A 13,612-nucleotide genomic window follows, 5' to 3' on the forward strand; every position below is an offset into this window, starting at 1 on the left:
CAAAGCCCTGTGTAAGTGTGAACCCCAGTGCTACACAGTGAAACAAAGAGTCTTGTGATTAGTTCTTAATAAACTGTTCTGATTATACCAGTAAGACCACCTCACTGCAGAAAAAACAGAAGCCAAAAGAACAGCTGTTAATGTCTTTAGGCAAAACTTAGTAAGTTAAGTCCCCTACATACGAACGAGTTCCATTCTGACAGTGCGTCCGTAAGTCCAATTTGGTCATAAGTCCAACAACGTACCACCAGAGCAACACTTTTTTAAGAAGAACTTTTAAAAATCACCTGAAAGGGCTTCCCTGGTGGCGCAGTGGTTGAGAGTCCGCCTGCCGATGCAGGGGACACGGGTTCGTGCCCTGGTCCGGGAAGATCCCACATGCCGCGGAGCAGCTGGGCCCGTGAGCCATAGCCGCTGAGCCTGCGCGTCTGGAGCCTGTGCTCGGCAACGGGAGAGGCCACAGTAGTGAGAGGTCCGCGTACCGTAAAAAAAAAAAAAAATCACCTGAAAATTTAAAAATTTCATTAACTATGTAGTTTCAGCATACCTCTAAATAGGAATTACAATTCACGTTACTAGCAAAAACATGGATGATACATAAAGAGTTAACCGTGCATTTCTCCCCAAAATATTAGGTCATGGTACCATTATGAAGTCTTCAAAAGGAAAATTTTCTCACATACTGAATTCTATATTCCATATTTTTCTATTAGCTCTTTTGCTTTAGAAATACAGGCACTCATGGCATCTGCCTTTGATAATCCTAGAAAGATACAAACAGATTGACTCACTGACCGATGTTATTGGGAAATTAAGAAGGTTTGTTTCACTTATTTAAAAATTAACCACCTTGTTGAGGTTCCAAGCTTCCCACTTAGCCTTGCCTTTTAGATTTAACAGTCCTGGACACTCTGCCAAAAGGAGGACAGATATATTTTCAGGGTTACTTTTTACTCTATGCTTCTAGAAATACTGTTCAGTGAAACGTATTGTTATTTTTTTAATGACAACCCAGTACCAGTATCTACATCTCCAATTACAGATTGTTTGTAGAGCCCATAGGGTTCTTTTAGTTCCTCACCATCTGGCCTGGTTTTCAGCTTCCTCATGTCTTTGGCCGCCTTTTCAAAATCAGCCTAAAGCAAAAAGGCACAAAGTGTGCATTTGCTAACTTTCGGCAGGTCCATTTGCTTTGGGGAAACGTAAAGAGGAGGAGGGAGCTTTCAAACAGAAATGAACTATTACTGCTCTGGTTCCACCAGAATTATCCTAACCTAGTTTAATTTGTGGACACTTCCCCTGGTCCTTACCTGCTACATAGACAATGTACCCACGTATTAGATACGGAGAACTAAATAAAATTCTTAACACATTACTGACCACAGACGTATTAACACATCTTTCGTTACCCGAATGTTATTGACCAGAGACATTTCAATATTCATTTACATAACAAATCGCTGGCCACAGGCGTCAGTTTCTGCAAAAATCTCCTGGTCAGCAATGAGTTAATATTTAAAATGTTTAATTTATCTATGTTTAAAAACTGAAGAAGACATGAATAAATGGAAAGATATTCCATGTGCATGGATAGGAAGAATTAATAGTAGTAAAATGTTCATCCTACCCAAAGTCATCTATCAATACAAATTCAACTCAATCCCTATCAAAATTCCAATGGCATTTTTCACAGAAATAGAAAAAGCAATCCTAAAATGTGTATGGAGCCATAAAAGCCAAAGCAATCTTGAGAAAGAAGAACAAAGTTGGAGGCATCATAATTCCTGATTTCAAACAATATTACAAGCTATAGTATGGTATGGTACTATGGTATTGGCATAAAAACAGACACATAGATCAATGAAACAGAATCAAGAGCCCAGAAATAAACCCTTTGTAATTTATGACAAAGGAGCCAAGAATATACAATGGGGAAAGGACAGTGTCTTCAATTAACGGTGCTGAGAAAACTGAAGAGAACATGCAAAAAAAATGAAACTGGACCCCACCTTACACCATATACAAAAATCAACTCAAAACGAATTAAAAATTTGAACGTAAGGCTTAAAACTGTAAAACAACTAGAAAAAGACAGAGAATAAGCTCCTTGACATCAATCTTAATGATTTATTTTGGATTTGACACCGAGAGTAAAACTAGCTAAAGCAAAAATAAACAAAAGGGACTACATCGAACAAAAAAAGCTTCTGCACAGCAAAGGAAACCATAAACAAAATGAAAAGGCTGAGTGGGACAAAATATTTGCAAATCATATGTCTAAGGGGCCTTTGAATATATATATTCAAAATATATAAAGAACTCATATGACTCAAAAGCAAAAAAAAAAAAAAAAAAAGCAAAAGAAAACAATTTGATTTAAAAATAGCCAGGAGCTTTTTCCACAGAAGACATACAGGTGGCCACATCATTAACCAACAGGGAAATGTAAATCAAAACAACAGTGAGATATCACGTCATACCCGTCAGAATGGCTATCATCTAAGAGACAAGAAATAACAAACGTTGAGGAGGGTGTGGAGAAAAGGAAACCCTATACGCTGTTGGTGGGACTGTAAATTGGTGCAGGCACTGTGGAAAACAGTATGAAGTTCCCTCAAAAAATTTAAAAAATAACTACCATACGATCCAGCAATCCCACTTCCGGGTATTTATCCAAAGGAAATGAAATCACTATCTCAAAGGGATATCTGCACCCACTGTGTACACTGCAGCTGTATTTACAATAGCCAAGACGTGGAAGCAACCTAAGTATCCATTGATGGATGAATGGATAAAGAACATTTTATATATATATATATATATATATATATATATGTATGTATATATATATGTATATATATATATATAATATTCCATTATATAGATATAACAGAATATTAATCAACCATGAAAAAGAAGGAGCTATTGGGCTTCCCTGGTGGTGCAGTGGTTGGGAGTCCGCCTGCCGATGCAGGGGACGCGGGTTCGTGCCCTGGCCCGGGAAGATCCCACATGCCGCGGAGCGGCTGGGCCCGTGAGCCATGGCCACTGAGCCTGTGCTCCGCAACGGGAGAGGCCACAACAGTGAGAGGCCCACGTACCACACACACAAAAAAAGAAGGAGCTATCGACATTTGCAACAATATGTATGGACTAGGAAGACATTATGCTAAGTGAAATAAGTCAGACGCAGAAAGATAAATACTGTATGATCTCACTTATACGTGGAATCTAAAAATAAAAAGAAACAAATAGAAACAGAGAGCAAATCGGTAGTTGCCAGAGGTGGGGGGAAGAATGGTTGAAGATGGTGAAAAGGTAAAAGAAAAACATGCAAAAAAATTATATCTGAGAAATTCCAACGCGAAGTTTTTCTCGTAAGTTAGAAGTGTATAAATACAAGTTTCTATTAATTTTTTAGATGGCATTACCTTCACTTTCTTGATCACCCTCATGAGCACGTCCTCCTCTTCTTCCAAAATCTACACTTTGCTGTATGCAATAGCTTTGCTGCCAATGAATATCTTTGTCCGGGGCATTCATCTCCCAGCGCCTCTCTGCCCACATGCTTCAACAGCAGTTTTATTTATACCTATTGAGTGGGCTAGCTAGTTTCTGAGGGCAGTACTTCCGATTGCGCTGAGTTGCCTGTATAGATTCCTTTAAAAATTGAGACCAAAACTTCTAAGACTTATTTCAATTGATTTCCAGAAAAGAGAAGTTGTTCAGTCAACTTAGCTGATTAGTAAAAAGAAGCTGACTTCCCGGAAATTCTGTATATAAATATACTGAATAATAAACCTGTCCTCCCCGTTCATGACTTACCTCTGAAAACCCTGACCTGCCTAGTTCCCAAGGCGCTAGGATTGGCCCAGCGTTCTCAGCCCGGGGCTCGGCCAGCAGCCATCCCCTTCCCCTGTACTGTTCCACATAGGGATAAGGTGCTCCTAGCAGATTTATTCCTTTCTCCTTTTAACCTCTTAGTTTATATACACAGGCTTTGCTGATTACTTTGAACAATGGAATTGTTCCATTCTTTTTTTCTCCGTTTTTCCCATTCTTTTCTTTTTTCCATTCTTGTGTTATTTGTTTGAAGTCAGGAGTAAGCGGGAATTGTCAGCAGCCTGGGTATGAAACAAGAGAGGTTCAAAGAAGCATTCTACCCCTACCCACTACTTTCCTTCTCTGAAGCCAGAGCCCCCTTTTGATCCAAAGACCTGGTAGAGAAAGTGGAGAGACCACTGTGACATCAGAATCCCTGTGATCTCAGCAGAGTTGCTGGGTAAAACTTCCATCAAGCTCCAAAGACAGGACAGTAGCACAACTAGAATAGTTGTAATTGCGATGAACAAAAATCACTTGTAAGCCAGAGACCAGGGTCTCTACCCTAAATATCCTTGAAAATAGCCCAGCCACCTAATCGATCTTTATGGAGATCTGAGAAGTGTGGGTACATGTGACTAGGATGAAGCACAGACCCCCTGCCTCATCTGAGTTTTTTTCTAGGAAATTGTCAGCTGCTTTATAGATAATATCATGGTTAAGAACACAAGCCCTGGACCTAGACTGCCTTGGTTTGACTCTCAGCTTCAGCACTTAAGAGCTGGGTGGGTGGTGGTCTTGGGCAGGTTACTTAACCTCTGTGGGTCTGTTTCTTCATCTGAAATATGGGACAATATGTTACAATACCACCACCCACCCACTTGTAAAACTTATTTATGAGGATATAAGGTGACAACAACACACGCAAAATATTTTAAGTAGTGCCTGGCACATAATGAGTGTTCAATAAAGTACAGCTGCTACAATTTTTATTATAAGGCTTTTTGAAAAAAAAAGTTCTAGAATAAAATGCAAAAAGTACTTGCAATGAAACAAGATGTGAAAAGTGCTTTTTATGATTTAACAAAGGATACAGCATTGTTAGTATACACTCAGCTTTTAGAAAACAATGAATAGAAAATATATACTAAAACGTGTCAATACTAATTGCCTCTGATTATTGGTAAGTTTCCTGTTTGTTTGTTTACTGTCTGTACTCTCTAAATTTCCTATAATGTGCACATATCATGTCTATAACAAGGACAAAGTTAAAATGCTACATTACTGCCTTCAGCTTCCTAAGGGCAGAGCAGGGCTAGGCTGTCCAGAGGCATAGGGATCCTCCCCTGCAGGGTTGGCAGGCATCTCAGGTGTTGTTTGCTGTCAAGTCTCATGCCATTTTCCAATGACAGCAACTCAGTTCCTTTTGGCAAGCTAAGACTCGATTAGAATTCTAAGGCTTCTTAAAAACCATGCTAAGTCCCTGCCTTCCAGGAAGGAGTTTCTGGAAAATTGTGCTTCACGTTTTGAGGGTAGGGAACCATTTGGTGATCCCATGAATGTCTCGGACCCGCTCCACACAAGAATGCAGCCCCTGACAGTTTCCCAGGCAATTTCAGGGGTCCCCTCCCTCCTCCCTCCCCAGGTAGAGAGAAGCCCATTCCAGAGCAGGGCCCAGGACCGCTCTTCCTCTCCAGCATGCCCTTCCCTAGCGTCCCGACTTGATACACTCCTGCTGTACGTGGTAGTTCCAATGTACAGTTCCCCCAGTCCAACCACGACGAGCTGCCGTGGGAAAAACATCGGCCTTGCGTCAGGAACCTGGATTTGAATCTAGCTTTGAGACACACTGCCACGGGACTCTGCACAAGCAATGAAGTTCCTCTGAGATTCAGCTTCGGCCAAAAAAAGGATAACATCAACCTCAGCAGGGAAGTGTGAGGATTAAACAAGATTAATAACGTAGATAGTCTTGATTTCATTCTGTTAACTCTGCCCACCCAGAGCTCATCACTTGTATCGTACTATTCGCCACGCATCGAACACCCCTGATGGGCCAGGCCTTGGCGGAGCACACAGGGGTGAGCAAGGCAGCCGGCTCTCACAGATCTAGGCATCTAGCGGGAGATGAGCAGGTCACAGTGACCTGGGATACCTGCTCTAACGGAGGAGCAGTGGGTGCTCTGGGACCACAGAGGAAGGAGCAGCAGCGGGTGTGGAAGAAGCTTCGCAGAGGAGATGGTGCTTAGCTGAGCCTGGGGGGTCAGCGCCTGGGGGATGGACAGAGGCAGGGAAGGGTTGCAGGCAGCCCCGGACAGCATTTATTAGGACCCGGCACAAAGTCTGCTGGAAATGTATTTATTTGTTCCCCCACGCAACCATGCTAGAGGACAGGCACAAACATTCATCTTGGTAGCAAGAGCCTCGGCAGGTGGTAGGAACCCATCTGAGCCCTGCGCCTCCTTGTTGAAGGAATGCATGATGCGTGAGTGGCTATTAGGAGGGCCTGAGAGTTACCATAGGTGAGCCACAGCTTTAGACGTACAGCTGCTTACATTCGATTCCAAGCATTCTGGGCCAAAGGGAAAGTTTCATGTTCCCGCGCTGCTGTAGAGCTGGGCTCAGTGCTTTTGGTGAGCAATTTCAGCCTCCGCTGAGCTGACTCTCCTGGAGCTGGGTCCTCAGCATCCCGGCTGAATGTGCGTGCACTTCATTTCCCCCGCATCTGTACTCGAGGCTCTTCAAAACAACTGCCTGAAGGCCTCTCCTCAGACCTTCTGTTCATGTTTTCAGGTTTCACAAGGCCCCCGAACCCGCCCCTAATGTAGCAGTGACCCCCGTGTCACCACCGACACTCACATCGGGTGCATCCTGCCATGCACCCAATGAAGACATTTAAAACATTTTAAAGAATATTTAGTTTTGACAAAACGCTCATAATACAAAAAAAAGAGCAAAACTATATAAATAGCAAAATCGGTATGTGTATAAACACGCACATATATATGCACATGCGCACATAGACAGTTAACGTGGTTATCACTTGGGTGAAGGAATACCTGATGGTTTTACCTTATATTTGTGCTTTCCCGCAAATTTCCACACTGAACATTCTTTTCCCAAAGATCATAAAAACAGTATTTTTAGATCGTGGTTTTCCAGACTGCACTTGCCTGGGAGAGCCCCTGGACACACCAAGGAACAAGGGGCGCGGGTGAGACCGCAGGCGCCCACACCTTCTTCTCCAGGATGGGAAGAGCCGGAGGATCAGGGCCCGCTGGGTCTTCCCGGAGCAACTCGGCGCCCGCCCTCCCCCTCGGCCCATGCCTATTTTGCGTCTAACCAATCCCCGGGGCTCACAAGAGTTGCCATAGGGAGCTAGGTTCGCCGTCAACAGCTGGCACCGCCGCTGGCTACCGGCAACCACGGGGCGGTCGCAATGGGGTGGGCGTGTCTCGGGGTCCCCGCAGACGGCTTGCGGGGGCGAGAACCCTGGGCTGCCCGAAGCGCCGTGCCATCCGGGGGGTATCACGCCGGCCCCACGCCCCACTCGAGCGCTTCCCTGCAGGAAGCACGCCTCTCCCCACCCCCCGCGGCCGGCGCACCCCCAGCTCACCTGCGGGGACACGGTTGCGCGACGCCCGAACGCTGCGCCACCCCAGGCGCTGGGCTCCCCGACGCTGCGCCCCTCCGCTCCTTAAAGGGCAGCGCGCCTCCGCCCGCCGGTTCCCATTGGCCGTGCTCTCGGGCCCGGCCGTCTCCCATTGGTCGCTGCCCTTGGAGGGCGGGGCTGGGCGGTGAGCGGCGCCCGCCCTGCCCGCGGCGCCTGGCTGGGCAAAGCTAAGGGACAGGAATTCAAATGAGTTCTACTCCGCCTCTGACTCACTGCCCTATTCTTTCTCAAGGGGTTGTTTGCAGGAAATCCAGAGAGGTCTGTCTCCCTGGGGCACGGACCTCACTTGGGATTTCTTTTGATATGTATCTCTGTCCTCTGCATGATTCCTAAAAACCTGGAAGGCAGGCAGGTGTTTCTTCAGACCTCTCTGGTCTCCCCACCGGTCTCTACGCACAGCCCGTCAGGAATGAAAAAGGCTGGTGGTAGTTTGTCTCCTTTCTCCTCGTTAGGCCACTTAGATTCTGAATACGCGCTGCAAACACCCCGAATTAGGGTAAAAGCACAGGACTCTTCAAGTTGACCCCATTCTCCAGGGGAACAAACCCAGTGTCACTCCCAGTCTGCAGACACAGAATGGGGTTTTGATTCACATTTGATTAAATTTTCAAAGAACTGGAACTGCATTTTCTGGTCTTCCGAGGAGTTCACTTCGGACTCTATATTTACACAGAAGCCTTAGTGGGGCAAAGTGACTGGAAGAAACGGCAAACTTAGTCTTAAGAAAGTTACTGATTTGAAATGTCTAACAATGCAACAACGTATAGCAATTCGAGGCCCCGAAACACCGTAGCTTGTTTTTGCATAAAATTACATTTAAAAATTATTTGCTATTTTTTCATGTAAATCCCTTGATTTTTTATTTTCTCCTCGAAAATATTTTCATGGTGAAATCAATGAGTTTCCAAATAAAAAACAAAAACAAATTTTAGAAAAATATACTGGGGGGAATTCCCTGGCAGTCCAGTGGTTAGGACTCTGCACTTTCACTGCTGAGGGCCACATTCGATCCCTGGTGATCCCTGGTTGGGGAACTAAGATCCCACAAGCCTTGTGGCGTGGCCAAAAAAAAAAGAAAAGAAAGAAAAGAAGAGAAAGAAAAATGTACTGGGCAGGATTTTTTTTTTCTTTCTAATTTCCCGACTATGAGAAACACAAAGGCGCAGGAAACAGCAGCTTAAGAACAGCGAGCGCTCTTGTCTGCTGGGGAGAGCCCTGTTTATCAGTGTGTCAGCAGGGAAATACTGCAGTGAGGTCCAATATAGGTGTGCATTTGCAGCCGAGATAATTTGGCATTATAGTCATTATAAGAAATCGGAAGAAGAGGAGAGAAAAGATATACTGTGCTCCATTTTATCCTCTAAGTCTAGAAGGTTCTTTTAAGAACTCTTTTCAAAACATGTTCTTCTCTTGAGTTACCATCCTCCGACTGGATGCCAGAGCCATTGATGGCCTGTCTCAAGGAGCAAAAAGAAAGAGACAATGGAAACACTGGTGTCCTCTATTCAGCGATAATAACATACTAGGTATAGTGAAAACTCAGCTTTGTGGAACCCTTAGGGAGTCAGTCAAGTTGGACAATCAAGTTCTTTTTTTTTTGTTTACTATGTAATTAAATATTGATTATAAACCAGTATGCATACATACATAAGTAAAATTTTAAAAATAAAGGGCACATGTATGAACATACCGCCAGTTTAAGAAACAGAACATTCCCTTTACCTTTGTGACTCTCCTCTTTCCAATCCATCCTATCTGCCTTATTCATTCATTCAAATAGTTACTGAGTGCCACCATGAGCCAGGCACCATTCTAGGTTTCTGAGAATCATCAGTCAGCAAAACAAACAAGGATCCCTATCCCTGTGTCACATCCTGGTAGGGGATGACAGATAATAAACACATATAATAAGCAAATTATATAGTCTATTAAAAGATGTTAGGTGATAGGTGTTATTTTTAAAAAGAGCAGAGCAAAGGGATGGAGGATCTTTTGTATGTGGAGTGAGGAGATGACTTGCAACTGTAAATACGGTGATCAGGGTATGCCTCTTGGGAAGATGACATTTGAGTAAAAACTGAAGGAGATGAGGGAGCGGACCTGGAAGATCCCTGGGGAAGTGTTTCCCTTGTAAAAGCAGCGTCCAGTACAAAGTCCCTAAGGAATGAGCTTCCTGGCAGATGTGAGGAACAGCGAGGGGCCGGTGTGGCCAGAGCAGAGGAGCAAGAGAGGAGGTGAGAGCGAAAGAGACGGAGACCAGATCATATGAGACCTTGCACAAAGGCATCTGGCTTCAAGCGGGAGTGAAACAGAACCACTGAATGGTTTTGAGTGAGGACTGACATGGTCTGACTTACTTTTTTAAAGGATCACTCCTGTTGCTATGACTACAAAGAACACGGTTGGAAGCAAGATTCTTACTGTAATAATAATCCAGGGGAGAACTTATGGGGGTCTCCAACTCAGGTCGTAGCAGCAGAGGTAGTGAGAAGTCGTTCAGATTCTGGATGTATTTTGAAGGTAGAGTCAACAGGAGTCCCTGAGAGATTCTACGTGCAATGTGAGAAAGAGAGGCGTCAGGATAACTCCAAGATGCTTGCCCTGAGTAACCGGAAGGACCATAGGTGGAGTAGGCTTGGTGGGGTGGCAAAGATCAGAAGTGGAGTTTTGGACATGCTGCGTTTGAGATATCAGACATCCAAGTGGAGACGCCGAATAGGCAGGTAGATATTCAAGTCTCGACTGGGCTGGGTATATAAATCTGGGACTCATGGTCATAGAGATGGTGTTTAGAACCTGGAGACAGGATGGCCCTAGAAAAGAAATGTGTATAGAGGAGAAAAGGAGAGAGAACTGAGGAGTGAGCCATGGGAAATCCCAACACCAAATGTTTGGGGAGAAGAGGAAGAAGGAGCAAAGGAGGCAGAGAAGTGATCACTCAAGTAAGAGAAAAACCAAGAGAATGCGGTGTTGAGAAAGCTTAAGGAGTGAGAAAGTGTGTTAGGCTAGATGAGGACTGAGAATTAACAACGGGATTTAGGTCATTGTCAAGATCACTGATGACCTAAAGGGACGTTGTGATGCAGTCATCGTGGGAGGGGGGCAAGCCTGATTAGAGTGGGTTTAGGAGCAAACATGAGGGGCAACATAGAATAGTTAGAATCGTTTTTTGGCCTCTGCATTTGTTTATCCCTCCACCTACACCACACTGTCTTCTTTTTGGGGGTGTGGGGGTGTGTTGTGTCTTTGTTTCTGCCACACGGGCTTTCTCTAGTTGTGGCGAGTGGGTGCTACTCTTCGTTGCGGTGCACGGACTTCTCATTGCGGTGGCTTCTCTTGTTGCGGAGCATAGGCTCTAGGTGAGCGGGCTTCAGTAGTTGTGGTGCACGTGGGATCTTCCCAGACCAGGGACTGAACCTGGTGTCCCCCTGAATTGGCAGGCGGATTCCTTTTTTTTTTTTTTAACACCTTTATTGGAGTATAATTGCTTTACAATGCTGTGTTAGTTTCTGCTGTATAACAAAGTGAATCAGCTATACATATACATATATCCTCATATCCCCTCCCTCTTGCGTCTCCCTCCCACCCTCCCTATCTCACTCCTCTAGGTGGTCACAAAGCACTGAGCTGATCTCCCTGTGCTATGCTGCTGCTTCCCACTAGCTATCTATTTTACGTTTGGTAGTGTGTATATGTCCATGCCTCTCTCTCACTTCGTCTCAGCTTACACTTCCCCTCCCCGTGTCCTCATGTCCATTCTCTACGTCTGCATCTTTATTCCTGTCCTGCCCCTAGGTTCTTCAGAACCCTTTTTTTTTTTTTTTTTAGATTCCATATATATGTGTTCACATATGGTATTTGTTTTTCTCTTTCTGACTTACTTCACTCTGTATGACAGACTCTAGGTCCATCCACCTCACTACAAATAACTCAATTTCGTTTCCTTTTATGGCTGAGTAATGTTCCATTGTACATATGTGCCACATCTTCTTTATCCATTCATCTGTCGATGGACACTTAGGTTGCTTCCATGTCCTGGCTATTGTAAATAGAGCTGCAATGAACATCGTGGTACATGACTCTTTTTGAATTATGGTTTTCTCAGGGTAGATGCCCAGTAGTGGGATTGCTGGGTCGTATGGTAGTTCTATTTTTAGTTTTTTTGAGGAACCTCCATACTGTTCTCCATAGTGGCTGTTATCAATTTACATTCCCATCAACAGTGCAAGAGGGTTCCCTTTTCTCCACACCCTCTCCAGCATTTATTCTTTGTAGATTTTTTGATGATGGCCATTCTGACCAGTGTGAGGTGGTACCTCATTGTAGTTTTGATTTGCATTTCACTAATGATTAATGATGTTGAGCATCCTTTCATGTGTTTGTTGGCAATCTGTATGTCTTCTTTGGAGAAATGTCTATTTAAGTCTTCTGCCCATTTTTGGATTGGGTTGTTTGTTTTTTTGATATTGAGCTGCATGAGCTGCTTGTAAATTTTGGAGATTAATCCTTTGTCAGTTGCTTCATTTGCAAATATTTTCTCCCATTCTGAGGGTTGTTTATGGTTTCCTTTGCTGTGCAAAAGCTTTTGAGTTTCATTAGGTCCCCTTTGTTTATTTTTGGTTTTATTTCCATTTCTCTAGGAGGGGGGTCAGAAAGGATCTTGCTGTGATTTTGTCATAGGGTGTTCTGGTAGGCGGATTCTTAACCACTGCGCCACCAGGGAAGCCCCCATCACACTGTCTTAATCATTAAAGCCTCTCACTTTTGTTCTTCAGAAAGGATTGTCTTTGGCACTTTGCCCTTCTATAGAAATTTTAACATCCATGAGTCAGGTTCCATAGAAGAAAGTTCTGGAATTTTTCTCGGCATTGCACTGAAACTCTAGCACAGAAAACAACTTGGCAAAGCATGCTCCCATTTTTGTATTCTGGAATTAATCACGTAGAATGCAAAAAATTACGAAGGAGAGGTCACCAAGCAGCCAGTGACATTTGAGCTGACTTTTTTCTTGCTGTCTCCCTCACTTCCAATCCCTGGGGTAAAAGCCCACTTTCGAAACACAAGGAAACTTGGCCGCTTATCCCATGGCTTCTCCACCCTGCAGCCAGAGTTAGTGTCCTGTCATCCAAAGGGCATCCTGCACCCCTGCTGCCTGCATGTTTCAGGGACCTCCCAGCTCTCTTATGATAAACCCCAAACTCTTTGTGTCATACAGGTGGCTCTAATGCTCGTCAGGCCCTCGGTAAAGCTCACCTATGAGATTTTCCCGGGAAGAACCCCTTCAGGGCTCTGATACGGTGCCACACTGCCATCTCGCCGCACTGGCTCCCCTCACCCACAAGCACGGGAGAAGAGCAGGCGAAGGACTAGCAGCAGAGGGAGGCGGCCCCGACGCAAACGGGGCTCCTGGAGGCTCGCGTCTCCCTGGAGCCTCCCGGCCACCTTTTGAAGGTGAAGCTGCAGTGAGTTTTGGAGGGAGTGCTTTCCAAGCCCGCGGACGTGTGGCTGTCCACTGAAACGGGACTGCGCTGAGCGATGGCTGTGACCGGCTGGACCCCTGCGCCAGGTCCTCTCGGCCGGGCTGCCCTGCATCCGGAGCAGCGCAGGTTTCCTGTTCAGCCCTCACTGGCCGCTGTTTCCTTCCAGCACCTGGTCGATCTTCTGCACCTTCTCACTGGGCTCCGTGACGCTCATGATCTTCAAGTGTAGTGAGCGCGGCCTGGTCTCCCCACGTGTTTCCTTTTTCCCTGCCCCTGTTCTCGCTCCACGAGGTGTGAGTGCCTGCCATCGGCCTCTGCTTCAGGTTCCTTCTGACAAACCTGAAACACGGCTGTTTCAGGATGAACTTGAACTTGAAGCTGGTGACGAAGCCCCCTGCTGGTCCTTCGGAGGAAAGGCTGGGCTGGCTTATCCTTCGGAGGTTGCCCAGTGGATGGAGTTTCCTTTGGACACAGCCTGGGGCAAATTGGTTCTTTCTGTGGCTCTGCCACTACTTCCGATGTGTGGGTGGAAGAAGTGGCCAAAGGGACGCACTTGGGAGTCTGTGCTGGGCTGGGGACACATCCCAGCTTCCCTCTGTGGGGCACAGCCCTGAGGCCTCGGTGAGCTGCACTGCTT

General features: G+C 45.3%; 1 protein-coding gene across 1 annotated transcript; it reads right to left on the reverse strand.

The window, feature by feature from the left end:
* Positions 1-689: 689 nt before the first annotated feature.
* On the reverse strand, positions 690-3,455 carry ACBD7 (acyl-CoA binding domain containing 7). The gene is made up of 4 exons (XM_067706514.1): positions 3,432-3,455; positions 1,019-1,136; positions 851-911; positions 690-765 (listed from the first exon to the last, which is right to left on the reverse strand). Exons 1-4 carry the CDS (start codon positions 3,453-3,455, stop codon positions 690-692), a joined length of 279 nt encoding a protein of 92 aa, XP_067562615.1.
* Positions 3,456-13,612: the final 10,157 nt, after the last annotated feature.

Source organism: Pseudorca crassidens, chromosome 1 (assembly GCF_039906515.1).
Source record: "Pseudorca crassidens isolate mPseCra1 chromosome 1, mPseCra1.hap1, whole genome shotgun sequence".
Classification (NCBI taxonomy): Eukaryota; Metazoa; Chordata; class Mammalia; order Artiodactyla; family Delphinidae; genus Pseudorca; species Pseudorca crassidens.

What these genes read in the sequence shown, in the direction of transcription:
- ACBD7 (XM_067706514.1), bottom strand. Translation starts at nt 3,455, where the DNA reads ATGAGGGTGATCAAGAAAGTGAAG. An exon ending in AATTGGAGATGTAGATACTG is followed by an intron (nt 912 to 1,018) that starts GTACTGGGTTGT and finishes TCCTTTTGGCAG; the next exon opens with AGTGTCCAGGACTGTTAAAT. An exon ending in GAAGCTTGGAACCTCAACAA is followed by an intron (nt 766 to 850) that starts GGTGGTTAATTT and finishes TTGTATCTTTCT; the next exon opens with AGGATTATCAAAGGCAGATG.